This window comes from Quercus suber, unplaced genomic scaffold (genome assembly GCF_002906115.3).
Source record: "Quercus suber isolate HL8 unplaced genomic scaffold, Cork oak 2.0 scaffold_225, whole genome shotgun sequence".
NCBI lineage: Eukaryota > Viridiplantae > Streptophyta > Magnoliopsida > Fagales > Fagaceae > Quercus > Quercus suber.
In genome coordinates this window covers 251149-277977 of record NW_027069683.1, presented here as the reverse complement: position 1 = coordinate 277977, position 26829 = coordinate 251149, and the positions used below count along the sequence as shown (strand labels likewise).

Sequence of the window (26829 nt, the reverse complement as noted above, 5' to 3'; positions counted from 1 at the left end):
TTAACATGTTTAATCTGCCGGTTGTACTTAATTAGTATTTTAAAATATTTAATCTAAATATTGCCTTCATAGCTGTTACATGTTGAAAGTTACACTATGCTGTTGACTTTTTCTATAACAAGAACAATGACTTGTGAACAATTTTATCCACTATCATGTCAATGACGTCACAGACATTAACCATGGAAATCAAAATAGTCCTCAAACCAAGGAGTCTAATTACTCAATAATTCACTTCTAGACTAGAAAGTTCTTCTCAATTGAAAACATGACTTTAGTCTTTATTCCTTGCCGTCAATATCCCAAAGATATCAAACAAATCACATCCAATAATCTGTCGAATTTGAAGAATGAGTTTGCTCCAATTACAAAGGACCATATCAACTCATGGACAAAAATTTCAACAATAAGTATACAAAAATCATTAAAAAAAAATCATAATTACCGAGGTAACCAATTGTAAATAGTAGATAATAAATTGATCCAATAATTGGCTCATATGAGAATAATAAAATCCTATCCAACTCAATTATTAAAAAAAAAAAAAAAGATTCTATAAGGACATAGTGTAAAACCATGTTTTACTCCTCCAATTTAAATATGCCACATCATTTTATCACATATTTAAAAATAAGCACAACCGCACTTAATTAATTTTAATACCCATATATAAATTTAATTAAATTGAAAATTTATTGAGATGTTATTAGATGTAATAGGATGTGTTGAATTTTAAGTAAAATATTGATATGATAATTATTTATTAGATTATGTAAAATATGAATTTTACACTTCATCCATACCAAATTTGGACTCTTAAAAAAAAGTTACGAAAATGACAGTGCCTGCTGCAACAATGTTATGAAAAAACAGTTGATTAGGCTAAAGCTTGCGTGTTGGGGGCCCAATGTGATTTAGATTGGGCTGAGCTAAATCAAATATCTGATTCAAGGATTGAAAGGTTGTGACATATATGAGGCCCAATTTTCCAGTTATTTCGATTTGGACGCGACTTGGAGACTGAAACAAAGCCTTCGCGCACCGTCGTCGTTGTTAGCTCAGACTCAGAGAGCCTGAGACCATGTCGAACCCTTCAGAAACACGTCAGACTCAGACTCAGAGATTCGGGTTGCTCTGGCCGGATCTCAACGACGGCTTGTCCTACAACGACGTCGTTCGGTCCTCCGATTCCGGTCTCTCCTCCTCTTCTCTCATTTCCTATAGACTACTGTGTTAACATCAATGACTCACTGTAATTTCGCTTAGAATTCAATTATGTCAAAAAAAATAATTTCGAAACTGTGTTTGTGTTTGTGTTTGTTTATTTAAAATCAGCACAGTTCGTAGCTATTTTTGTTCTCTTTCGTTTTCGAATTTCCGATCAACCAAACGTTGTAGAACTGTAGAAGAAGAAGAAGAATTTTTTTTTTTTTTTCTCTTTTTCGTTTTTATATTACCAATTTTGACCTTGAATTTGCGTTTGATTTACAGAATCGACACTGATCGAATTCTACTCTAGCAAGTACAAGAATTCAGCTCCTCTACAAGGGTAAGCCTATTACAATTGCATCAAAATATTATTTTATAGATCAGATTAATGAAAATTTAGTATAACAAAGAGAACGTACAATCCAAACTCTATAAAAAAAAAAGTGTGGAATAGTTACCTGGTGGCCTAAAGTCATTGGAATATTTTTAGAAACTTTTTATGTGAAAAGTTTCTCGTAAAAGTAGAGTAAAAATTTTCCTAAAATGATCCATTAAAAAATGCCCCTAAAGGCACTCGGTTTAAGTAGCTTAGCTCTCAAGCTTACTTAAGCATTGAAGGGAAGGAAAAATTATAATAAACTAAACTTTGAAAAACTCTTTTTTATTTAATCATTAAATAAGAAATGTTAAATATTTGACTTTTTTTTAATTAAATTTTATTTATTTATAATGTTGTACTAATTATAGAGCAGTTGGTTGCAGCGAATTGAGAACGGACAGGTACGATGATCAAAATTCGGAAAAAGTTTTTTTTTTTCTTTTTTCTTTAAGGATGTAGATTATTACAACATGGTAATTCTTAGAATACTATGTTTGCTGGTCTGCACAGATAAGAGTTGATGGTACAGTTGTTACTGATCCCAAAACAATCCTCAGGTTTGTTTTAATGGAAACCATTTAACTGTGAATTATCTATAAACTTTTATCCTTGAGAGATTCTTAATGTGTCTGTGTTTTTTTTTTTTTTCAAATTTCTGTTTTATGTATTTAATTACTAGAGTTGGCTCTGAGCTTGTCTATCATAGACTTCCTTGGAGAGAGCCTGATGCACCGTGCTTGCTTGAAGTTTTATATGAGGATGGTGATATGGTAATTTTTTCGGTTTTGGGTTACTATGTCTATAATTGATTTTTTTTTTCTTCAAGTTTGATATTTTTGAATTCCTTGATTTATGTAGTTCATGTATATGGATTTTTTTTTTTTTGGATGTGTTTCAAGATCTTTTTACTTTTTAAATTAATGGAATTTCTGCACTATATTAGATGAGGTTCTTCCTTCTATTGTTATAATTTTAGATTGTTTTCATTATTATGTTCTCAGATTGCTCTTAACAAGCCTTCTGGCCTACAAGTTTTACCTGGAGGCCTTTTCCAACAACGGACAGTTTTGACACAGCTCCAATGGCAGGCAAGCAAGAAGCAAGAACCACATCCCGTTCCTGTTCATCGCCTAGGAAGGGGTACTTCAGGTTAACAATGAATTCTGATGCTGAATAACATGGCTAAAATTTAATTTTCCATCTGCATGGCTCAGTTTGTTTAGCAGAGTTGTGTGCATGAGATAATTAAAAAGCTGCTTTGTCAACTATGTGAATCAATCAGGCAATAAGAGGAATGGCTTGCTGATCTGATTGATTGCTGATCACGGCCAATTTACTCAACTTAGGTTTAGGTATTGACTGATGCAGATCAAAAGAGAATAACCTGAGAGAAGGATTTTCAAGTGCTGAGAATTAATAACGTAACCTTAATACTTTTTGTTGATTGTGGTCAGTCTTGCGATCCAACACAAGACTTAACTCATTATAGTTTGGTACTACTGATAAGTTCATGTTGTGAATTGAAGAAGTGTATAAGTAGCCTAAAGTAATGATACTAATCATTTTGCATCTTTCATCAAGAACAGATCAATATTGCTTGCTTCCTTATATTCAATAGTGTTCTCACTTTATGGCTGTACTGCCAGAAATACTATCTAATTATACTCCTGTTTACTGTTGGATTGGTTATAGGAATATTGCTTTGTGCTAAGACGAAGCTTGCCAAAACTCGCCTTGCAGCCTACTTTGCCAATGGAACATCTTATATTGAGGGCAATAGGTTTGGGGAATAACATCTTTCACCTTGTTCTTTCTCTGCTTATTACAGTGGCCAATGATAAGGATCAGATGATGATTTGTTATCTCTTGATAATTTGTTTTTTCCTTAATGGTGCTTATGGTTAGGTTCTACAATCCTGAGGCCATAAGCTCAGTAGGTTGTCTCTCTTATTATCTTTTGTGGGAGAATAAAGAAGCTACGATGGCTCATAGTTCTTGAGTATCATAAAACAGGTTTTAGGATTTGCAATTCACAACAGAATCAAGGTGACTGATGTAAAAATAGGGTTGAATTATTCCACCCATTTACATGCATACACACATGATGCAGGACAAAATCAAAATGGATGCAACAAAATTGCGGAACAGAAAAATCACTAATAACTTAGGAATTAGCGCCTAGGCTTAGAATTGGCATAAAACCTAGGAATTAACAGTTAGGGTCAGCCAAACTCAGCCCCAGTCACCAAACCATTGGGAAAATTTCAATGGAAATTTTATTAATCAAGCAAATTACAAGCTGTCTCCATTGGAGTAAAATAGCGTGCTTATATAAACTATTATGACTTCACTAAAAAATTGGTTGAATTAGGAAAGCTCAATTATTGAATAACAAAAATACCATTGACTCTAGTACTTAAAATTATATATTAATAACCTAATTAACTAATAAGACCTAAAATAAAATCTAATTGACAAAAATAAAAACAATTGACTTCCAAAAAAAAAACTAAATTAAAATAAAATTGTCTGTGTGTGTTTTTGTATGTGTGGCAGGCAGGCACACATGTGCATGTATGTGTTATTTTCTTAGGTTAAATGAAAAGAAAAGAGAAGTACTGAAATGTGCAAAAGGAGGGACTCAAAAGAAGAGAACACATCTTAACGACATGCATCATTATATATTAAACAAAAGTGTCCTTAGATGGCACAAAAGTATTCGAAAATATTAATTTGAAGATCCTGTTATAGGCTAGTGTATCTGCTTCCAAAATGCTGAATCCCAGAAGATAGGCTTAACTAACTCGAAATAAAGGGCTAATGAAGGCATCGAAGGGCAGCCATTCTCATTACGAATCAAGCTGATGTAGCTAAATGATGGCCAGTTGACCTAAATTCATGTTAAGAAGCTCTTATTTGGAAAACTCCTCATAATCTGGTTATAAGGTAAATAAATGATACTTACATACGTATACGTCATTTCTTCATTTGAGTCAGAACTGTAGGGGAACAATTATCTAACTTAAATTGTTTTAACAACATGAAGGACCCACCACTATGCAAGTGGAATATTAAATATTCCCTGATGTTTCAACACCTGATACAGTTCAGCTATAGTGCAACTACTTCCTCCTCCCATAATTATGGGATGGAGTGAGAGGTTGTGGGTTCAAGACCCATTAGGTGCATGTGTAATTCCAAAAAAAAAAAATACTTATAATGGCTTTCATTTTTAATCACGATACATGTTGCTGATGCAATCTGCAATTTCACAGATACAGAAAAACCAACATGGAGATGTGTGGAACAAGAAAAATAACAAAGATATACCGGGCACTAGTCACTGGGCTACTTGATGAAGATAAGGTAACACCCAAGCTTGAGCTGCTTGTAGCTCAAACGGCACCTTCTCCCCTTATATAAATAAGGTGGTCGTGGGTTCAAGACCCACTAATTCCATGTCTAACTTCAGATAAAAAATGAATATGTCTTCAGTTATAATTCTGAATTAGCAGTTTTACACATTGGAAGTTATTTTTGCATTATAGGTACTGATAAAACAGCCCATCGGAATGGTGCAGTATCCTGGTGTTGCCAAGGGGCTATATGTTGCTTCTTCTTCAGGTTTATATGATTTTTACAATGTTTTTCTTGGATGTTCATGAACCAGTGGCTATGTCAAAAATATGGTGTATGCATTTATTTTGTCTTTTATTACCACCATATTGATAGAGTATTTGTCACTGTTTGCTATCAGAGTGATGCTTGGCTTTCCTATCATGTTTAGTTTAACCCTGCTTATTAACTTTTTATTTTAACCAGGAAAGCCAGCTCTGAGCAAAGTTGATGTTCTTGAGAGAAACATGCAAGGAAACAACACATTGGTTCAGGTTTTCTAGTTTATAATGTAGAATTGGATGATTATGCATAATTATACCATCTTTCTTTTTTTGAAGTAAATATTTCATTGATTAATTGCAAAGGTGCATAACCCATTTACACAAAAGGTACCAACGTTAAGCACTAAATGTACAACTATCAAGCATCTTAGGCATATTGGCAAAGGAGAATAGACTGGAAGCATTCATCCACTTAAATAAAGAATTGAGGAATAAAAGCTTTAGATTGAGAATAATTTTTCACATCCTTTGAAACTTTTGGCATTGCACTCTTTGCAAATTCACCACGAGACAATGCAGGATCACATCCCAAGTCACTATATTGCAACATATACCAAGCCTGTCTTGCCAACTTGCTAAAATCTCCACAACCCCCTTCGACATAATATGGTGAACTCCAAAAAAAAGAATATACCATACTCCAAAGCTCTCCAGCAATAAGGCAATGAAAAAGTAGGTGATCTGTAGTTTCCCTAGCCAACTTACAAATGAAAAAGTAGGATTTTTCCTAAAGCTGATATCCAGTGATGTCTAGGATTGATAGAGCTTTGCTCACTCCAGATTGGGAGGACCATTTTCCAGATGTTATTCAAAGGATTTTACCCCGTCCTATCTCAGATCACAGTCCAATTCTTTTGGAGGCAGGGAGAATGGCAAGGGGGAAAAGTCCGTTCAGATTTGAAAATAGGTGGTTGAAGATGGAGGGATTCGTGGATAGCGTTCATTCCTGGTGGAATCGGCATTCTTTTGTAGGTACACCAAGTTTCATGCTTGCAAAAAAATTGAGGGCTCTAGAAGAGGACATTGTGCAATGGAATCGCCGAGAGTTTGGTAATGTAGAGCGCCAAAAGAATCAATTTTTGGAGGAGCTGAAAAAATTAGACACCAAGGAAGGGGAGTTTGGTCTCACTGTTGGGGAGAAAGGTCATAGGGCAGCTTTGAAGTCCCAGGTGGAGCATCTTCTTTCCTTGGAAGAAATTTCCTAGAGACAAAAATCTAGGATGTTATGTATCAAGGAAGGGGATAATAACACTAAGTTTTTTCACAAAATAGCTAATTCCTATAGAAGGTTTAATCATCTAAGGACCTTGGAGGTGGATGAGGTGGTTTTTGAGGAGGAATCCGAGGTAACTAATCAGGTAGTACAATTTTATAAAAATTTGTACAAGGAGACTAAGGGGTGAAGGCCTTTTGTGGAGGGTTTGGAATTTGATCGTATAGGGGATATGGAGAGGGTTTGGCTTGAGAGGAAGGTTGAGAGAAAGGAGATACTTCAAGTTGTAAGTGACTTGGAAGGGGACAAAGCTCCAGGTCCGAATGGGTTTACTATGGCGTTTTATCATCATTGTTGGAGAGTAGTGGAGAAAGACGTCTTAGCGGTCTTTGAAGAGTTTTTTCAACATTGTAAGTTTGAAAAATCCCTCAATGCTATCTTCATTGCATTAATTCCTAAAAAGCATGGTGCCTCTAATATTAAAGATTTCCGACCTATTAGCTTAGTGGGGAGTGTGTACAAAATCTTGTCTAAGGTTTTGGCAAACCTATTGAGAGTGGTTCTAGATCAGTTGATTTCTGAGAATCAGAATAGCTTTGTGGGTGGGAGACAAATTCTTGACTCGGTTCTCATTGCGAATAAGTGTGTGGATAGCCGAGGGAAGAGTAGGGTTCCTGGAGTCATTTGTAAACTTGATATTGAGAAAGCCTACGATCATGTGAATTGGGAGGCTTTGTTGAATAGAATGGGCTTTGGAGCGAAGTGGTGTAAGTGGATCCGTACTTATATCTCCACAATTCAGTTCTCTGTTCTGATTAATGGGTCTCCAGCTAATTTTTTTGGTAGTTCGAGAAGTTTAAGATAAGGGGATCCGCTATCTCTTATGCTGTTTTTGATTATGATGGAGGTGTTTAGTAGGATGTTGAGAAGAGTGGAGGAAGCTGGCTTGATCCGTGATTTTAAAGTTGAGGGTAGGAGGGGTGGTGGAGAATGTGTTACACATCTTTTATTTGCAGATGATACTATCCTATTTTGCGATGCGGATGTGGAGCAAATTCTTTATATTCGGTTGTTGTTACTTAGTTTTCAGGCGGTAACAGGTTTGAAGGTTAATATGCATAAGAGTGAAATGGCTCCAATAGGGGAGGTTGTTGATGTGCATGCCCTGATTGAAATTTGGGTTGCAGAGTGGGAGAGTTGCCTATGTCTTATCTTGGTATGCCGTTGGGGGCTTCTCATAACTCCCCTTCAATTTGGAATCCTATTTTGGAAAAATTTGAACGGAAACTAGCCAGTTGGAAGAAGTTGTATTTGTCTAAAGGGGGCCGATTGATGTTACTCAAGAGTACACTATCTAGTCTTCCTATCTATTTTCTATCGTTATTCACAATTCCTACTCATGTGGCTAATAAAATTGAAAAGTTGCAAAGGGACTTTCTATGGGGTGATAACAAGACTCATCTGGTAGGATGGGATAAAGTTTGTGCGCCTATAGCTAATGGTGGCTTGGGGATAAGGAAACTTACTACTTTCAATAAGGCCTTATTGGGGAAATGGTTGTGGCAGTTTGGAAAGGAAGAGGATCGGTTATGGATGAGGGTGGTAGCTTCAAAATATGGGGGAGAATGGGGGAGATGGACCTCAAAGCTGGGTAGGGGAGTCCATGGGTGTGGTTTGTGGAGAGGTATTCGCATCGGATGGGAGGATTTTAGCAAAAAATGTCAGTTTGTTGTTGGGTTGGGGAATAGAGTGAGGTTTTGGCAGGATAGGTGGTATGGGGGGATCAACCTTTTTAATTGGCTTTCCCAAGGTTGTATGGTATTGCCATTGATAAGGAGGTATCTGTAGAAGTTTCTTTGTCTAGGCAGGGGCTGGAGGATAGAAGAATTTGGGATGTTCGTTTTATTCATGAATTTAATGATTGGGAGATGGATGAAAGGCTGCGTTTTCTTCATATATTGGGAGCTAATACTCCTCCAATGGATGTGGGAGACCGGAGGAGATGAAAGTTGAAGCCTAATGGGGATTTTGACACCCGGTCATACTATAACAAAGTAAGGGGCTCTCCCTCAATTGCCTTTCCTTGGAAAGCTATTTGGAAAGTAAAGGCCCCTAGGCGAGTTTCCTTTTTTGTTTGGTGTGTAGCTTAGAATAAGATCCTAACGGGTGATAATCTGAGATTGAGGAGATTGGTTTTTGTGGACTGGTGTATTATGTGCCGACATTGTGGAGAGATGGTTGAGCACTTACTTCTTCATTGTAAGATGGCTTATCAGTTATGGAGTTTTGTCTTTATAACTTTTGGCTTGTCTTGGGTTATACCTAGATCAATCCCCGATTTGCTTTTTGGTTGGTGGAATTGGTTGGGGAAGCACTCGTCTTAGATTTGGAATTTAGTTCCGTTTTGCATCCTTTGGCGTATTTGGAAGGAATGGAATCGACAGACTTTTGAGGATTTGGATAGTTCCAGTGATCAGATGCTTGCTTCTTTTAGTGGAACTCTTTTTGATTGGTCTCGGGCATGGGGACTCACGACTAGTGATTCTCTCCCTCTTTCCTTAGCTCTCTTTCTCTTTGTAATTAATATGTTGATTGGTTTTGTTTTTTGTTTTTTTCTCTGTCTTCTTCTTCTTGTATTTTTTGGGTTTGCTCTATGTTCTTCTTGCATAGAGTAGCCTCTCGTATATATATCATTCTTACTTATTAAAAAAATATATATATCCAAAGAAAGAAGCCAACTTGGATGGGACTATAGGTGACTACTCTTTCAAGGAAAAGATGAATGGGCTGGGGAGTGTAACTTTTTTTAATAGGATTTGATTTCGTAAACATTCCTTAGAGTCCAACCAAGAGTATCCACCCCACTCCATATTACATGACTGGAGTATATAATGTCCATAAATGATACAATGGGTTCAAGCTACCAATCAGGGACTGGTCTAACAAAATTACCATCCCAGTGATAAGTACCCCCAGAAAAAATTCAAAGGATCTGCCACCAAAGCCTCCTTATAGCATGCAATACAAAATAGTGCTAGGAACCTCTCCTTCCGCAATTTCCTGCCACAGCAATAGTTGTGCCAGAACTTTATGCAAGAACATCACCTACTCTAAAACTAGTGGACCGAGTAAATCTATCCCAACATACCCTATGTTCTTCCATAGGTTCACCCCCTATGTCCCTTGAACTTTGTTAGAGCATCAATACTGCCATATTCATGGTCCACCATCATTCTCCATAAAGCCTCTCTCTTTTAGTGACATACCTCCAAAGCTATTTCCCCAATAAGGCCTCATATATCCACCATCTTTCTTATATCTTGATTCCTGAATGATCATTTTATTTTTAGCTTCATTTATCCAACCTTTTGTTAGCAATAACACATTTCGGTGTAAGACTTGCATATCCTTTATCTCTCTACTTTGGAACTCCTACAACTACGAAATAGGATTCATTTGCAACAGGAATCTTGATTCCCAATTCTATTGTGTGCATACGAGAGAGAGAGAGAGAGAGAGAGAGAGAGAGAGATTTCTTTATTTTTTTTTATTGGACTTATATGACCATTCATAAGAAAACGAAAAAAAAAAAAAAATTAAAGCAAAATAATAAGAAAAATTTTCAAGTAAAAATGATGGACCTGAGTTTCAAATGTCAGCAAGCACTAGGACATAGTTAAATGATATGCCATTAATATGTGAAATCTTAGTTACAAGCGGTGAACATTCACCACTTGTAACTAATGTTAACAAGCTAAGTTTCTAATGTTAACAAGCGGTGATAGGCACTTGAGCCACATATCTTGGGATTAGATGGTGAACATTTACTATAGGGAGACTCTAGACATGGGGAGTTTTTGGAGGAAAAAATTATTTTATTTATTTTCTTCTTTTTATAGCATAAATTTTTAAACTTCTATAATATGTTGATACATTTCACAGGTGGAAATTCAGTCAGGACGACCGCACCAAATTCGTATTCATCTTGCTTTTATTGGGCATCCTCTGTTGGGTAAAGTCTGATGTGTTAAAATCTTTGATATCTTAATGAATATTGGATACTTATTCAAGTGCCTGCTGCAGAAAATAATGTAAATTCATGGAGAAAAGATGTATCTGTGTGTGTGTGTGTGTGTGTGTAAAGAAAGAAAAATAAAATTACAAACAATCGAAGATATATATCCAATCCAAAGAGAAAGGTAAGTATTTATTTTTCTTTAGGAAAGGGGATTATTAAATAAAAGAGGATTCCAGATACAAGTACAAAAACGAACGAGGAGCTGTATGAGGTGAAACTCTCATGTACGGTTCTGTAGAGTGGCAGTAAGGGTGACTTATCTGTCAACTTATGTGAATATTTGAAGGAAATAAGTAAACACATTACCTTATGATGCGCTGCAGAGGCCAGAATATATATATATATATATATATACATATTGACCCACACTTGGAAATAGGCAATGAGATGAAAATGTTAATAGTGATGAGGAAATTCCCTATTTGTTTATAAAGAAAGACTTGTAAGATTATATTTCAGAAAAGGTGAATAATTAAAGGAATTGACTGTATGAGTAAGAACATCAACTAACAAATCAACCATGCCGAAGAGGCAATGAGATGCATAGTTTTAATAGTGACAAAAAAAAAAAAAAAAAAAAAAAAAAAAAAAACCTCCCTTTCTTTGAAGCCTAACAAATATCATTCATACACTTTTCTTTAATCCCAACTCCCTACCCTATTTAGCTACTGTGAATCACTTAGATCATAGAGTTTTTTCAAACAAGAAATTTTAATCTAATTTGTTTGTTGTCTAGCTTCTGAAGCACTTCACCTGATTAACTCTCAACTCAACTCAACCAATCCTTAATCTTAATTAGATTTGGGTCTGCTATTGATCCTCATTAACTAATCTGGTTTGGTCATATGTATTATTTTATGCTATTATATCCTATTTAAAAGCATACTCTACTGCCTCCCTAATTAACATATTCTTCTTCATCACTTTTACTTTTCTTGCTGTTTTAGACATCTCTCTACCTTTTTTTGCACCTTCAAATCATTTTAAATCACTCCCCCTAATCCCTATCTTTTCCTCCCTAGGAGCCACCACATATGACCTCATTCTGCTTCTTATCTTTAATATTCCTACTTACTCATTTTAACATCCTTATTTTGGCTATGCATAATCATCTTCTTCTTTTTTTGATAAATAACGGGGAAAAAAATGTATACAGGACGTATACTAGAGACCATCCTAATCATGGTGTAGAGGACAATGATCAATGAAATCTAAAAAGAGAAGAAAAAGAATAAAAACCCAATGAAGGCAGCCAAGCAAATAGAGAAGAAAAAACATCTTCAGTTCTGGAATAGTTCTTTCTTGTCAAAGCTTCTAGCATTTCATTTTGGCTATGCATATTGTATGAATGTGTTGATTCTACAAGCCCAATAGTTAGTCTTATATAATTCTCTTTATTTTAATAGGTATCCTATAATCATAAAGTGCTTTACCTGAGTATGGACTGAAAATTTTGGCTTAGTTATGTTCGTTGACAGTTTGAGAGTTATCTTTTGTCGCTTATCAGGTGATCCTCTTTATGTTGGTGGTGGACAACCTATGTGCTTCGATCCTGAATTTGTTGATGGAAGCTTTGCACAAGATGGGTACGAAAATGCTGTATTTACAAGATCATTTTCTTTCTACCCTTTCGGAGTAATTTTTCTTCTAATTATTAGTAAATTAAAAGAAGATTCCCTTTCATAAGTAAATCTTTGAAAGTATCCTTCGACTGTTTTGCTACTGATGTATTTCTACTCAAAAGTATAACTGCATCTTATAGTCTTAGATCATCTTACACAAGTCAGACACAACTTCTGGTTCTGGATCACTTTTCAGATGGTTGCCCAATCTAATTAGTCTTACTCGGGCATTCTATCCATTCCAGAAGAAGACATACTTCTACTTTGTTTTTTAAGTAGTTTGAATAATTAGGGCAATTAATGCTCCTCACTAGGTTTTGACTTTTTTTTTTCTTTTTAGATGTGATGGAAGTAGTATAACAAGAAAATCAATGTCTAAGCGTGAAGATCAGAGAAAATGCCTTTTTGATCCATGAATTTCTTGTGATGCCTGTTATGTCATAAACATTTTGGAATTGAGTGTTGTCTTTTTTATACTTGAATATTTATGATGCCTGCTACTTAATAAAATTTTTTGAATTGAGTCTCGTTGATTCACTCAGTAGCAATCTCTTCACCTATTGTTAATTCACACCATAAAATGCCTTTTAGTTGATTTCCTTTGTTTGAGATGCAAATGCTACCATTGAAATTGAGAGAGGAAGAAAAGAAAAAGGTTGATGTTATCAGTAAGTTTGAAACAAGTAGCTAATGCTCTTTACTCTTTGTTTTGCAATTTGTAGAGGGTACCAGAGGCCTACAAATCCTGTTCCAGGAGACTGTGGTTACTTCTTGCATGCGCATCAACTGATGCTCTCTCACCCAACTACCAATGAGGTGAGTATAGGAATAAGTATCAAAAAAAAAAAAAAAAATCAGTAAGTGCTTAAGAATTCAGAATGCAACTTATAATTGTCATTCAGGTATGGTATTAAGTATCAAAGTACTCTTCATGTCAGCACAAAAAAATGGTTTTCCTTGCTCCTGTAAACAGCTAAATGTATGCCCAAAAAAAAAAAAAAAAACCTCATTTCATTAAATCACTTGATGTATTCATGTTAAATCCATGGCCTGCAACTTGCTTAATCAACCGGTTCATATGGAGGTCTCCTTTTCGTTCTTTTTTTTTTGGTTGATAAATAATGCAGAATCGTGGAGGTCTATTTATGTATAGATCCTGATAATCACAAAAGCTAGATCTATGATTTGTTACTTACCAAAAAAGATTGAATAGCTAGATCAAATATTACCATCTATAAATGCTGGTGATCTTCTGCATATTGTTCTGTTACTGTCTGGAAAGACATTGAAACTATACAGATTAAATGAAGAAAAGTCATTTTATCGTCTTCTTACAATAATGTAAAGAATAATCCATTTGATACGCTTTTATGTGTTACTGAAATTTAGTGTGAAACGTTGATAGTAGTCATGTATTAAAAGAAGATGCACTTTACTTTGTTATTTTAGCAAGGCATTTGTAGTTTACTTGCTCTGTTGAGGTACATCTACTTAGGTCTGGTCTTGAATGCTACATTTACACTAGGTCTGGGCTTCAAGAATGCTATGTTATGTTTGAGTGCAAATTCCTCTCCTGATTTTTTATTTACTGAAGTTAGTAATATCTTCTGCTATTGCAGGTAATCAAAATTACTGCACCTCTTCCATCCATCCTCCAAACACAGGATGAGGCTAAGGAAATAAGCATTAATTAACAGCAGCACTATTTTAAGCATGCTGCTGTTAGCTGCAGAAAATTTGACAGCAATGAAGCTTGCTTTACAGCCATGCTTCATTTCAAAGCTGCCGAAGATTTTGTGAGCAATTAAGCTAGCTTTACAGCAATGCTTCATGTCGCGTCTGAGGTAGACACCTAGCACCATTCAGGTACTAGTGTAATCATAATGCATTATTAATGCTGGGCCATTAATTTTCATGAGAGCGCATAGTTTTGTAAAATTAGTCCCATAGAGAACACATTTTAATGGAGAAATTTAAAGAATGGTGGCAATTTTGAAGGCCACGTGATGTAGGTATAAAACGCCAATGTTGCTTAATTCAATATTTCATCATCTGACCAAAAATAAAATCTTGGACAATCAAAATGGTCAACATTATGACAGCTCTCATTATGCAAGGGGCAAAAAGAGCTAGTGGATGCATTCCAAGCAGTGCAAGATCTAAAGGCATGGGAAATAAGTAGCGTGGATAAGAAATGGAGCCCTCCGAAGCACGGATGGTTCAAAGGCACACAAGATAATTTCCCGCACTTGAAACACCAGCAATTTCACTGCAACTGATAACTTTAAATAAAATTCTTTTCCAAAAAAAAAAAAAAAAAAAAAAAAAAAAAAAAAATCCTTAGAAAACAAATAGCAGCAAGTAGTCAGTGAAAGCAACCCGAAAAAAAAATAATTGCAAAAATAAAGGAATAAAGGGGTGGCGGGATGAGAAAGGATTGCATCAGATCAGAAATTGAAACTGCCCCTCCTAACTTGCACGGATTATTTTTCTGTATTTCCATCATCAAATACAACAAATATAAAGCTACTGGGAATATTACAACCACCTAAAACACTTTACCAAAAAGACGGACTTTTGAGAACCGTCCATTGCCCCTATCATTTTAATTGAACAATACAAAAACTATTATACAGGGTGCGGCAAAAGAAAGATATTTTTGCCAGTGAGAGCCTCCCTCTCCTCTCCTCTCCTCCTGCAAGAAGAGACCCTCGGAATGCCATCTACTACCTGCCTATGTCCCCCTTACCTCTCCAAGATTCCTCCTCCCTAATTATGCTCCCACTCTGCCCCCCACCATACTGGTCAGAATTAGCAAAGTGCATTTTAATGGCTTTCACGGGATCGGAAACACTAGTGCATGGTCCCCCAACAAGAACTCCCCTTCCCACTACATTCATTCCAACCACCCCCCTTCCCTGTGGCTGTAAACTCGACACTGCTTCAAACCCATTTCGTCTCTGCATCTCAGAGAATATATCTTGCCTCTTCATATCTACTGTGAATGGCTGCACTTTTGCACCCTCCCGACTCCTATAAACCTGATAATCAGCCACTCCATTGCTGCTACTTATTTCCCTCACTCCATTGCTGCTACTTACTTCCCTCGATGGAAAAACTGGCGACAAACCATTCACATTTCGTTCATTACTCTTAACTACTGATGGCAAAGGTGGCGGCGGACTGGCAAAAGCAGTAGGATATTTGGCCAAGAAGAACGCAGAATCAGTAAAAGATGAAAATCCAGCTTGTATTTTATTCCCATCCCAAAAGCCATAACTCATATAATTATTACCATCAATCTTCAGGAGAGCTGAACTCCCATCAACATTGGGGCTGCCAGAAATTTTTAAATTAGACAAGCTGCTGCTTGACTTCGGATTATTCACCCCCTTTTCCTCATTCTCACGGGTACTAGAATTTGACTTCTGCGTGGAAGCTGTTTTACTAAGTATCTGGCCAAAAAGTTTTACGTCACCATTCCTGCATGGTTTATCTGCATCTGACAAACTTCGTGAACGAGTTCTTGAATGGTCACTAGTTTGCTCTCTCTTTTGGGACAGAAGTGGAAGTTCAGCCACTGAGCTGAGAGGTTTTGAACTGCTGCATTTCTGAAGAAAGCAATCCTGTGTCATGCATCGAGTGGAGATACTCCTCTCTGACTGTGAAAGGTTTTGAATTTCAGAAAGGTTTCTACAACTAACATCACCATTCATCTCTTTCTTCTTTGAAATCTGCAATGGATAGCCCCTTAAAATCTGGGAGGATTCAACGTGATCAAATAAAGCATGACCTGGCAAATGCTGGTGAACAGATTTCAGAGAATGCTTGTCCCTGTTCCCATGAAAATCAAGTGTTGATGACAACCTAGTATCACATGAGATGGCAGCAGAATCTTGGGACACAGAAGTTGCAGTAGTAGGAGAATTCTGTTGAGGCAAAGAGACATGAGGTTTTTCCATATATTCTGACTCCAATGAAATCTGCTGCTGGTATTCAGGTTTGAGAGTGAAACCAGAACAAGAACCATCAGCAGCCTGGAGAGAAGCATTTCCTGTTGTATTTGAATCTTGTATCGAGCATTGCAAGCCACTTGTATCTGCATTGCATTTCTCATCTTGTCCATTCAGACTACTTTCTGGCAATTCTTGCCTCTCTAATTCATTTTCGAATCCCTCAGAAGCAACAGCTCTATTCTCCACCAAAGCATCTGAAAATGGACCAGAGTCAATTGTTTCTTCAACAGAAACTGGTTCTGCAATCGGAATACCCTGTTCAATCACTTGATCTCCTCCAATCTCATTATGGGCCAAGACAACTGCAGTCTTCTCAGAATGCACCAAGTCAGGCTGGTTTTTAACACCATCCATAATATTATTTTCAGCATGAACAACTAGCTCAGGCCTATCCTCTGTCTGACCTGCACTAGGAACCAAAGTGTCTACAGCCTCAACAACTTCTTGGCCCATATATTCCATCCCATTGTTTTCCTGTAACCTGTTCAAGTCAGATTGCAAGTTCACAATCTTAGCAGGATCAGAATCATGGTTCATGTTGACATTGGACAAGGGCAAGTCCTCTTCAAGTCCACAGCCAGACTTATTGCAACAGGTGGCTGAGCCAGTCTCGCCAGTCTCTACAACACAAGCATCTTCAGTGTCACTTCCACCTCCATTAGCATCATCACTTACAGGTGCTCCCACATTTCTAGGCCCAGGATGCATCAAATCTAGTCCAAGGCACTTTCGGGCCTTACTAAAGAAAACTTTGCATTGGTCCCGTGATCTTGTTCTCACACACCGTGAAATCATCACAAAATCCTTACCATAAGATGACACCGCCTGTATGAAGATAGACTTCTCCTCATCTGTCCAATCAGAAGGATCCATCTCCCCACAGCTCTCATCGGAACAAGTCTCATCATCGACATCCTGTGTAACATCAGGTGTCAAAGGCCGCTTTATCAAAGAGTCCACTTTTTGACACTTCCATTCCCGAAAGCTTTCTCCAGGGTCAACAGAACTTGTGATGCAAGAACTCATAGCCTCCGATGACAGAGACCCACATATACCAGCTAAAACATCAGCAGCGACTGTTTCTCTCTCATTCGCAACAATATCAAGACTGCCGGACCTTTCTGAAATGCCATCATCACCCCATAATGTTTTGGACTCACTGTAGCCACCCAAAAACACTCTTCCAGCATTTGACTGTCGATTCCTCGTATGATCGTCAGCACAAGCTGCCATCATTGAAGCTGCACCCAACATATCAAGAGAAGCAGCATTCATCTCACGATTCCACTTTTTCCCTGTCAGCAGATAGGTGTTGGTAGAGGACTTCGCTTGCTTACTGCAATCCTGCTTCTTTGTTTTCTCAAAACAATCAGATTTGTGATTTTTGTAGTAGAACTCCACACAATCTGCGGTTGTCTTGTGGTCAAGAAAAGAAGCAATCTTCCTGAAATCTTTCCCAAAAGTGGTTAATTTATCCATGAAAATCGCTTTCTCTTCAGATGTCCATGGATTGATCATCTCCCGTTCTTTCTCAACAGCACAAGGATCTTCAACTAATCCATTACTAGAGATAAACCTTGAGACTATCTTTTCCTTCTTGTCTAAAATTAAGGCTGGCATTTTCAAAGCGCTCCTGTAAAGCTTGACTTGGGAATCTGAAAGTAGCTTGCTTGTAAAATTGATTATCTCTGTTGTCGGGACCAGGCTCAGATTTCCTGCTGCAAGGAAATAAAAAGAAAAAATCAGAAACTTATCATTTAAATAAATAAAAAATCAGCAACAGAAACTCAAAACATTTTCATTCTCTCTTTTTTTTTTTTTGTTTTGGGAGGCATGGGGGGAGTAAATTGTGGAGGCCAACATAACATGTACTTCAACAAAGGACTTATTGAATTCAAAGATTGATCAAAACAACCTAGCATTCAAACTCATTATTGTAAATATAAATAACATGACCACACAAGAAAGATTGCAGCTAGCACAAACATCCTTCGTGTCTAAGAGGAGGCAATCCAGCTTGACACCAAAATACGGAGGTATAATAAAAACTGCAAGAAGATCAAGGCATTGAGTTTTTCACCCCACATCAAAAGGCATCAACTTTAATGAAAGACCATTCCAACTTCAGAGATGACTGACCAAAACCAGATAGCATCAATGCATTTTGACAAATTCAAAATTAGGAGATTGCTCCCAAACCTCAGTGACATTAGAGATGCTGCAACCACTAACATACTTATATCCTACTGCACCTGCCTGATCAGATTCCAGTTTACTAAAATCCATAGAGATCACAGGTAAGCCCCCTTGCACCATAAAACACTTCACTCAGAGAAAAAGTCCCATGTGGAGTTTGAATCAGCTTTAAATACAGCCTGCCTATGTCAGTGCAGTTTCAAACATGCACTACAAAATTCATATGCAATATCAAACAAGGAACCTCACTAATTGCAATCTGAATATTTTTTTCAAGGGTTCTACAGTATACCCCTATCATGTCCCATAGAGACAGATGAAGACTTTCATGGCATTGAAAAATAAAGCAATTCATTATCTTCTGCTCTTGTTCATGCTTTTTCTTCTGCTCTTGCTCATGCTGGCTGGGATGTCTTAACGGTAAGTCATCAAAAAGCCAGTTCAACTAATACAGAGTACTTCAGGTTCACAATAGGCTCATGGTCAGGACATTCTCCAAAAACATTAAGATCCATCAAAATTGGAAATATATAAATTAGTATCTCCATATTAAAAGATGTCAAATTATAAACAACACACTCAAAATAAGCCAGGTATCTTCTTTTAAATGCAATTTCTAACAAATATCACTGCAAAGGCAGAACGGTTTCAACGTGATACAAGATTTGAACCATAGGCTGTCACTTGATGCACCAAAATTTCTTATGATATTTTTCCTCATCCAGTCTACCTATCAATATATATCCTTGTACAGTTGGTCGTTATGTCTCGCTCTAGGGCTCTAGGCATATTGAATCTAGGGTCCATTTGGTTGAGAGGATAGAGAAGTAAAAGGGTAGAAAAAAAAAAAAATTTTTTGGTTGAATAGAAAAATGGGAGGATAAAAAATAATTTCACGTAAATTTGAATAGATGAACACATAGCATTTATTATATTATGTTTATATTATATTACTTCTTTACCTGTTCATTTTATATGATTAGCTGACTTAAATACATGACTTATTATAAAAATAAACAACTCACTGAAAAAAATCTCCCAATCATAATCTTTGTTGACTATTTTTTTTTTTTAATTTCTTGTAATAGGTGTCAAAGAAACATGAAAATAAAATAAAAGGCAAAATAGTAATTTCCACAGAACAAACGTTCTCTCCAAATTTTCCTCCCAATTTGGGAGAATGGTCTTTGGTGGGCCCAGGTGGAAAATGTCCACCCACCCCTTTTTCCAACCTCCCTTATTCTTTTCCACCCAACCAAACAGACCCTAGAGTACTCGCAACTCTTCCCACTATCCAAGACTCATGCTTTGCAGGAAATTGGCTAAGATTAGGTCCTCTCTACCACTATAAACAATGTTCTTGGTCTCTCAGCACTCCTTTAAAATCTTCATTCTAAAAGTGAAGTCAAAGGTCATGACCTAGCCCAACCCTTCACCACATGAGCCAAGTCAGGATCTGCATCTTGGCACTTTAAGTTGCCAACTAGGAAAAAAATCAAAGATAGATTCTTAAAGCTGTCAATATTTGGCCTTCTGTGTCAATTTTATTGCAGTCCACGACTTTGGATTTATAAGTTGTACCACAATACTCTGATCAGCCAGTAACCTCTTCCTATGGTTTATTGGCTACAATTAAATAGAATCAATTATCTTTCATTAGTCCAATATAATGGGGTAGTGCCAAGACAAAAATGTGTACCGCAAGGGAAGGAAGCCAAGCAGAGCAATCTTAAACCAAGGGCAAACTTCATAAATTAGAGGAAAAATTATATTTTCTATAGTACATATAAGGTAAAAACAAAAGAGGGGGGTAATAACCTAGAAGTACCGGTAATATTTTGCACTAGAAGTCTAGAATATTAATTTGAAAGAGCTGGAAGTATGAAAAAGTAAACAGTATCATTTTTTTTTGCTATTCTTTTGTATACATCCTGTATACAAGGATAGTGTTGTTTTTTGGACTTTTTTAATGAATTTTATATTACTTGCCTTTATCTATTTTATTTATATATATAAAGGAAAGTAATATGAGATAAGAAATGAAAAATGAATGCAGGTAAACACTTATACAACTAGTCAATGTGCTTGAAATAACAAGCCTCTCTCCTATAGAAAGATATTTAAGAATACTACCAAAAAAATAATTTGCCTTCACATATCATGCATCCTTGAAGTAGTTCAGGACATTAAAACTACAGAAATTTCAAGAAGGATGAGAGTCATGACATTAATCACGGCGGATATAGGTTCTCCCTTGAGGGCAAAATTATGGGTGCCAGATAATCCACCACTATTTGTCAAATGTAAAAAAATTTCACAAGATAAATCCACCACTTGTCAGGTGTAAAAACAATCATTTACCACAAAACATGAAAACATAAATATGAACAAGAGATACCATACATAATAAGTCAGTCAACACAACAATTAGTGACAGAAGGATATGAGATAGCAACTACACCAATCAATAATAAATATATTGAAATATTAATAAATCATGCAATTATATTCCTATTATATATTTAAAAATTTGCATCCTACCAACATGTAATTTACAAAACTAAAAATTCATGGATCAGATCAATATTCAACGTTTCCTGGTATCAAAGTTCAGCATTCAAATTCTGATATATATATATAAGTACCGAAATTTTATACGTAGCAAAACCAACTAAATCTGAGAGGAAATGAAGCCAATTCTACGGAAATGCTATCGACACCAATATCCCACCAGGATGGAACAGAATTGATTGCTCTAAAAGTTATACTACATTACAGACTAAAGTGAATTTTGTGTGCTTCATTTCATGACCAGAAAACCAAATTCAGAAAACAAAAATTAGATACCAAAATTTTCTTACCAGGAGAAGAAAAACGAGAGCGAATGGAAGACCGATGCTTCTGATTCCCATTGTGTGCCGTCCGCAAGCTCAACTCAGATTTCTTCTGAGATTTTGGACGGTGTTTCCTCACAGAAAGTAATCGCATATCTTCCTTCCAAAGGTGCTGAAACGCTTTAAACTTGAGGGTAATAACCCGCTCCTTAAATCTTAAAAACTGCTTCCTCCTTGCAAATTTTTCTTTGATTAAAGAAGAATCCTGACAGGAAGAGAATTTGGCAGCTTGAAAAATATCAGTCATACATTGATCTCTGGGCAATAGCCTTTTGAACACTTCAGATGCTCTACTTGCACATTCTCTGTTGGAAGCCAATATTAAATCACATAATGCCTCTTCTCCATCGGTATGTGAGCTCAACTCATTGGAAACAAGAGCACCAGTGTTATCCCAACCTGAACCAGGCACAGAGCATTTCACATCCACATCCACAGAGCATTTCACATCCACATCTCCAGACTGAAATTGAATTGCATCCAAATTACCTGAAGAAACACCATGTTCCACCTTATCAGGTGAAGAGACTACTTTCACCAAAGAAAGAGGTTCCACAAACTTGGATGTTGCAGTTCCTGGACTATCCATATCATCATCCTTAAGAGCTGCATGAACTTCTTCCGAGGCACCATTACAAAGAGGCATCTTCTCCGCAACTGTATCCCCAAAAGAAACAACATGCAATTGTGCAGGTCTAGGAATCAAACTGGAGACAGCATCCTGCTCGTTGCAGCGTTTTGCATTGTTCTCCACTGGCAAAGAACTGGATACAGCTGGACGAGGGTCGCCACTTTCAGATTCAGACTTCAATGACTTAAGTTCATTTTCAAGTAAATCAATTTCAGACTCAGTCAACTCCAGCGCCTTTGAAATTTCACCTTTATATATTAGTAACTTATTGATAGCAGTGCCCCTCTCATAACATGAATCCACTGAACTTGGATCGTCGGGTTGCAACAATTCAACAAGTGAAGACCCCAAATTAGATATTGAGTTTGTATCTAACTTCTCTAAATTAAAAGGAAAACCTTCAAGATGATTTTGAGAAACAGGACTAGGTGAAACACATAAGTTACTAATATCATTATCAATATTTGCTGCCTTCCCAAATGATTTATCCTCCACACCTGTTACATTGATTGGAAAAACTTAGATTAGAAGAGGTGTGGGAAAATGGCATATGAGATGCTTATTCACAAGGGAAAATAGCAATAAAAGGCAAGTATTTTTGACAACCCAATATTCCTTTTCTGTCATGTAATAAGAAAAGGATTTGTAAAAATAAAATTTCTTCAAATGGCCCTCAGAGTATATAATAGGCCACTTCAGCATTTAATTCATAGATAATAAATAGTACGTAAGCAGTGTGCGTATTAAATGCAATACAGATTCTCAAGGAAAACCCAATCTTGTCTTGTGTCACATGCCCCACAACTTTTTCACAATCAATATAAAAAAATGTCAAAATGCATGAAAATACCTTGTACCACCAACAGCTGCCAATCATCATCTACTCCCCAAAATATCTCATTAATCTTTGGTCCTGATTATTCATTTTGGATCTAAATCCCAATAACCAAGATTATGCAGTCCAAATAAGCTTAACTTTAACCCCAAAAAATAAAATCCATCTTAAGGTTCACAAAAGAGGAGGCATTATTGAAGGCATAACCAAAACTTCCCTTCTCCATGGTGACAACACTTCCATGGCCTAAGGTCCATATACCAAGCCTGTCTACATCTCAATCTCTACCCCTAAATGTTCTTACAATTTTTGAGTGTGAATTAAAAATTTTTTATTTTTTATTTAATGAATATGATAGTAATTCAATCCTATGGCATCTACTCCATGATGATTGCTCTTTATCATCAGACACCAATTAGTTTTTGGTATAAGCAGAGATTGAACCCCTAATCTCTTATTAGACAATAAAAGACTTTACCCGTTGAGCAAACTAAAACCTACGCGTGAATTAAAAATTCAATTCATATCAATAAAAATATGTATTGCTCATAGAGGATTAAAACAGCCTCAAGACAGTTATAGAGCTGGTCTGAAGCAGTAAGGATCTTGACAGCTGGTTTAGTTGTGGTTATGGCATCCAATGTCACTGACAATTTAATCTCTCTCAACCTTTAATTTCTTCGGTTACTCTTTCTCCAAATAAATAACATCCAAACTTCTGACACAAATGCAAGGATTAAAATTTGCCTGCCTTAGCAACCAAAAGATAAATAGCAAAATATGCATAAAGTACCATTGATCTTTCAAAAGAAAAAAACCTTGGTAACATCCAATGAACCATTGCTAGCATCTTTAGGATTAGCAAAAAATGGGTAAAAGGGCCCCTCAGAAAGAATGGGATGTGACCTAACTCTATTGAACTTCCATCTCAAAATAAAACCATAAAATAAACAAACAAACAAACAAAATTATACGTATCAACTGATTATTGTAATAGATAACACCAACAGAATATTACAGTTCAATTTAACTTCACAGATCTTATCATTATTTCATTCCCCATGTTGTGCAGGCTGCAATGTGCTCCTTACAACAAAGAATTGCCCCATGTTATTTCAGTTACTTCTACGCCTATGCTCCTCTAGAGCAAATCAAAGTATTACCATTAACAACTTATAAACAACAGAGATATTAGTGATTCAAAGAGGCTTCCATGGGAGATTTCTCCTTATATGTAATATAGACGAAAAAAATAGTTGCCACTCGGAAATAACTTACAAAGCCATTAAAAAAAAACATGAACCTACCTGGTGAGGAGCTGCACGCAACAGAAGATGGGGTTGCAGGTGATGCACAGTCTGAAAAAACTGTGACTCTGGGGCTTTTTTCAGCCATGTTTGAAACAAAAGAATGGATGGGTTCTGTACTACTAGTAGAAATGAGAGCCCCATCTTTGTTAACGCTACCATCAGGGCCTTCAACTTTCTTTTTCTCATACTTTGCCAGGCCCTCACCCCATCCAAGTCGCGGCTTCTTCTTAGAGGTGGCTTCTTCAAACGGTGCAGCAGATGTCACACACGCCGCAGCGTCTCCTGAAGGAGACTGAATAGGAGTTGCATTTTTATACTGTACATCGGCCTTCGTTTCATTGGAATCCACACCCCCCATGCTCTTCGAGCTACTTGAATGGCTAAAACCTGAACCCCTCGAAGACAAGCTTCCAGAGCGGCTCCACTTAAGTGTCTTCCAATCCGAGCCCAGTGAGTTCTCTCTATCACATCTCTGTCCTGTGCCCAACCCATTGACACCAGTCATCTTATCAGGTTGATCTTTTGAGTGAAGCCGATCCCACGTATTCACAAAGTCGGAGTTAGGGTGAGACGAACAAGTTATCATATCATCCACTGACCTCAGATCATTATTACTCGCATCAACCAGCCTCCCGGGCGTATTTGGAGAGCCAATGCCACTTTCCCATGAATGACCTTTCCAATCTCTCTGACTAAATCTGTTTTCCCTACTGCTCCTGCCATATTTTCCATCTCCACGCGAAAACAACAGCCGGCAACCCTCATCTTCCAGCATCTTGTCACCCGACCGAGAAGGCACATACCCATGTCCAGATTCTTCAGTATACATGTGCCAACCACCCTGCTTACCATGACCTTCATAAAGTAATTTAACAAAAAAAGACAAAATCCAAATATATCAACACAAGCAACGTATATATTCTTGCCAAAAAGAAGCGTATATATTTTCTAGCCCCAAAAAAAAAAAAAAAAAAAAACTAATTATCCCAGAAAAAAAAAAAATCCCCCAAAAATCCTAATTCTTCAGAATCATAACGCCCGGATCTTCAATAAACCAAATAATCAAAAGCTAATCATAGATCTACCCAAACCCAAAAAAAATATAAAACTAACAAAAATAAAGTTTCAGACTCCCAAATCAGATATGTGATGAAGATGACCCCAAAAAAACCCCAAAAGTTACAAAATATACATATTCTAGATGAAGAAAACCCTAAATTTAGGTATTCTAAATGGGAGAAATTGAAGAGAGAACAAAAAAAGGGGCCAAAAATTAAGATGAAGAAAAGAGGAAAAAACCGACCTGTTGGTCTGCGAAACTCGGCGGATCCTCCACGATAGAACTCGCGCGATCCGTGATAGGACGAGTCCCCCCTCCATCTCGCGGCGGACCCTAGCGACTCCGACGACCTATCGTGCTTCCTCTCCTTCCGATCGCTAGACAATGGCTCCGGCGGCATGAAAACCAACCCAATCGCATGGGCAGCCACAACTAACCCTCAAACCAAACCGATAATTTCACACGCCACAAAACACCAACCCAACCCCCTAGGGTTTCTCACACAGAACCAGATCGTATACACCGCCAAAACCAGAGCTAGAACACCTTCAAATTCCTAGGGCTTTTTTATCCTCCGCAACAACAACAACAAAAATCGAACCCCAAACTCCACAGCGCTTTGAAGTTTGAACCACCGCAAATAGATAAAAGAGATAAATAGGAGAAAGAAAGAAAAAAAAAACCTAGCCGCAAAGCAAAAAAAGCAAAGCGGCAAGAGAGAGAGAGAGAGAGAGAAATCTATATATTCTAGGGCTTGTGAAGAAGATCGAAGGAAGTACCTAGTGGGAGAGTGATAGCCACTGATTCTGGTTCTCTTCTCCTAGCGCTTGAGAAGTTTCTCTCTCTGTTTCTTGGCTGGTGGAAAACGAAAATCTGCATCTAGAGCGAGAAAGATTTTGAGAGCGTGAGCCGATAAGGGACAAAGAGAGCCCAGAGGGATAGAGAGAGAAAGGAAAAAGAAGGAGAGAGAAAATTGCTGCCCGGATCTCAACGCCCCTTTTGAATTCCATTGCAACCTAATTTCGCGTCCGCTATCAATAAAATTACTACAATTTTCTTTTTTCTTTTTCTTTTTATTTGGTCCCAAATTGTTTGCTTTTTCAATTAATATCCCAAATTTAGAAAACTTTTATTTTAAAACCTCCAATAAGACTAGGCAACGCAACCTAAATTTGAATTTCACAGTTTTTTTCTTTCAGGAAAATTTATTTGTAAATCACATCTTCATTACTGAAGGACGAGATATGCAGCCCGCTCGTCCTACACTGGACGAGCTTAAACGGGCATTGGTGGTAACGGAGGGACGAGGGTATTAAGCACAGCTGAGCATTGAGGTGGACGACCATACGGACGAGTGTTTGGACTTGGATGTTTTCTGGCACCATCAACATCATTTTTTGTAAAATTCTTTATTGAAAAGCTATACATTGTTACTATATGGACGAAGATAAGATGGCAATAGTTGTTTTAAAGAGTCCAAAAAGACGACAATATAAAGCGTGTATTGGGAGTGTTGAAAATTGACATCATAAAGGTTTTGGCCAAGGGTAGGCTCATTTGTAGTATAGGAAAGAATGAGGTTTACAATCCATGTTATTCAGATGGGAACTGCTAAAGTGTAATAAGGAAACCTATATTGATAAAGTTTTGTGTTTTATATGGGTAACTAGCTAATTTTCTATTTTAAAGAGAGAGTTCTCTTTATA

General features: G+C 36.9%; 2 protein-coding genes across 6 annotated transcripts; one reads left to right on the top strand and one right to left on the bottom strand.

Annotated features, from left to right (window-relative positions):
* The first annotated feature begins 946 nt into the window (after positions 1–946).
* Positions 947–14217, top strand: LOC112001629 (RNA pseudouridine synthase 5). Its single transcript, XM_024033802.2, has 14 exons — positions 947–1193; positions 1492–1549; positions 1962–1989; positions 2099–2145; positions 2268–2358; positions 2590–2737; positions 3281–3368; positions 4864–4954; positions 5137–5212; positions 5411–5478; positions 10424–10493; positions 12067–12145; positions 12904–12997; positions 13801–14217. The coding sequence occupies exons 1-14, from the start codon at positions 1082–1084 to the stop codon at positions 13873–13875; spliced, it is 1125 nt and encodes a 374-aa protein (XP_023889570.1). The 5' UTR covers positions 947–1081; the 3' UTR covers positions 13876–14217.
* Positions 14218–14631: 414 nt separating this feature from the next.
* Positions 14632–26125, bottom strand: LOC112001630 (uncharacterized). Of its 5 annotated transcripts, none has more exons than XM_065780106.1 (5): positions 25367–26124; positions 24061–24918; positions 21777–22415; positions 21255–21686; positions 14632–17915 (listed from the first exon to the last, which is right to left on the bottom strand). In XM_065780106.1, exons 1-5 carry the CDS (start codon positions 25521–25523, stop codon positions 14908–14910), a joined length of 5094 nt encoding a protein of 1697 aa, XP_065636178.1. In that variant the 5' UTR covers positions 25524–26124; the 3' UTR covers positions 14632–14907. The 5 variants fall into 5 exon arrangements, with proteins under 5 accessions (XP_065636178.1, XP_023889572.2, XP_065636177.1 ...); XM_024033804.2 differs by having other exon boundaries at positions 21255–22415; positions 25367–25740; positions 25903–26124; XM_065780105.1 differs by having other exon boundaries at positions 14632–17912; positions 21255–22415; positions 25367–26125.
* Positions 26126–26829: the final 704 nt, after the last annotated feature.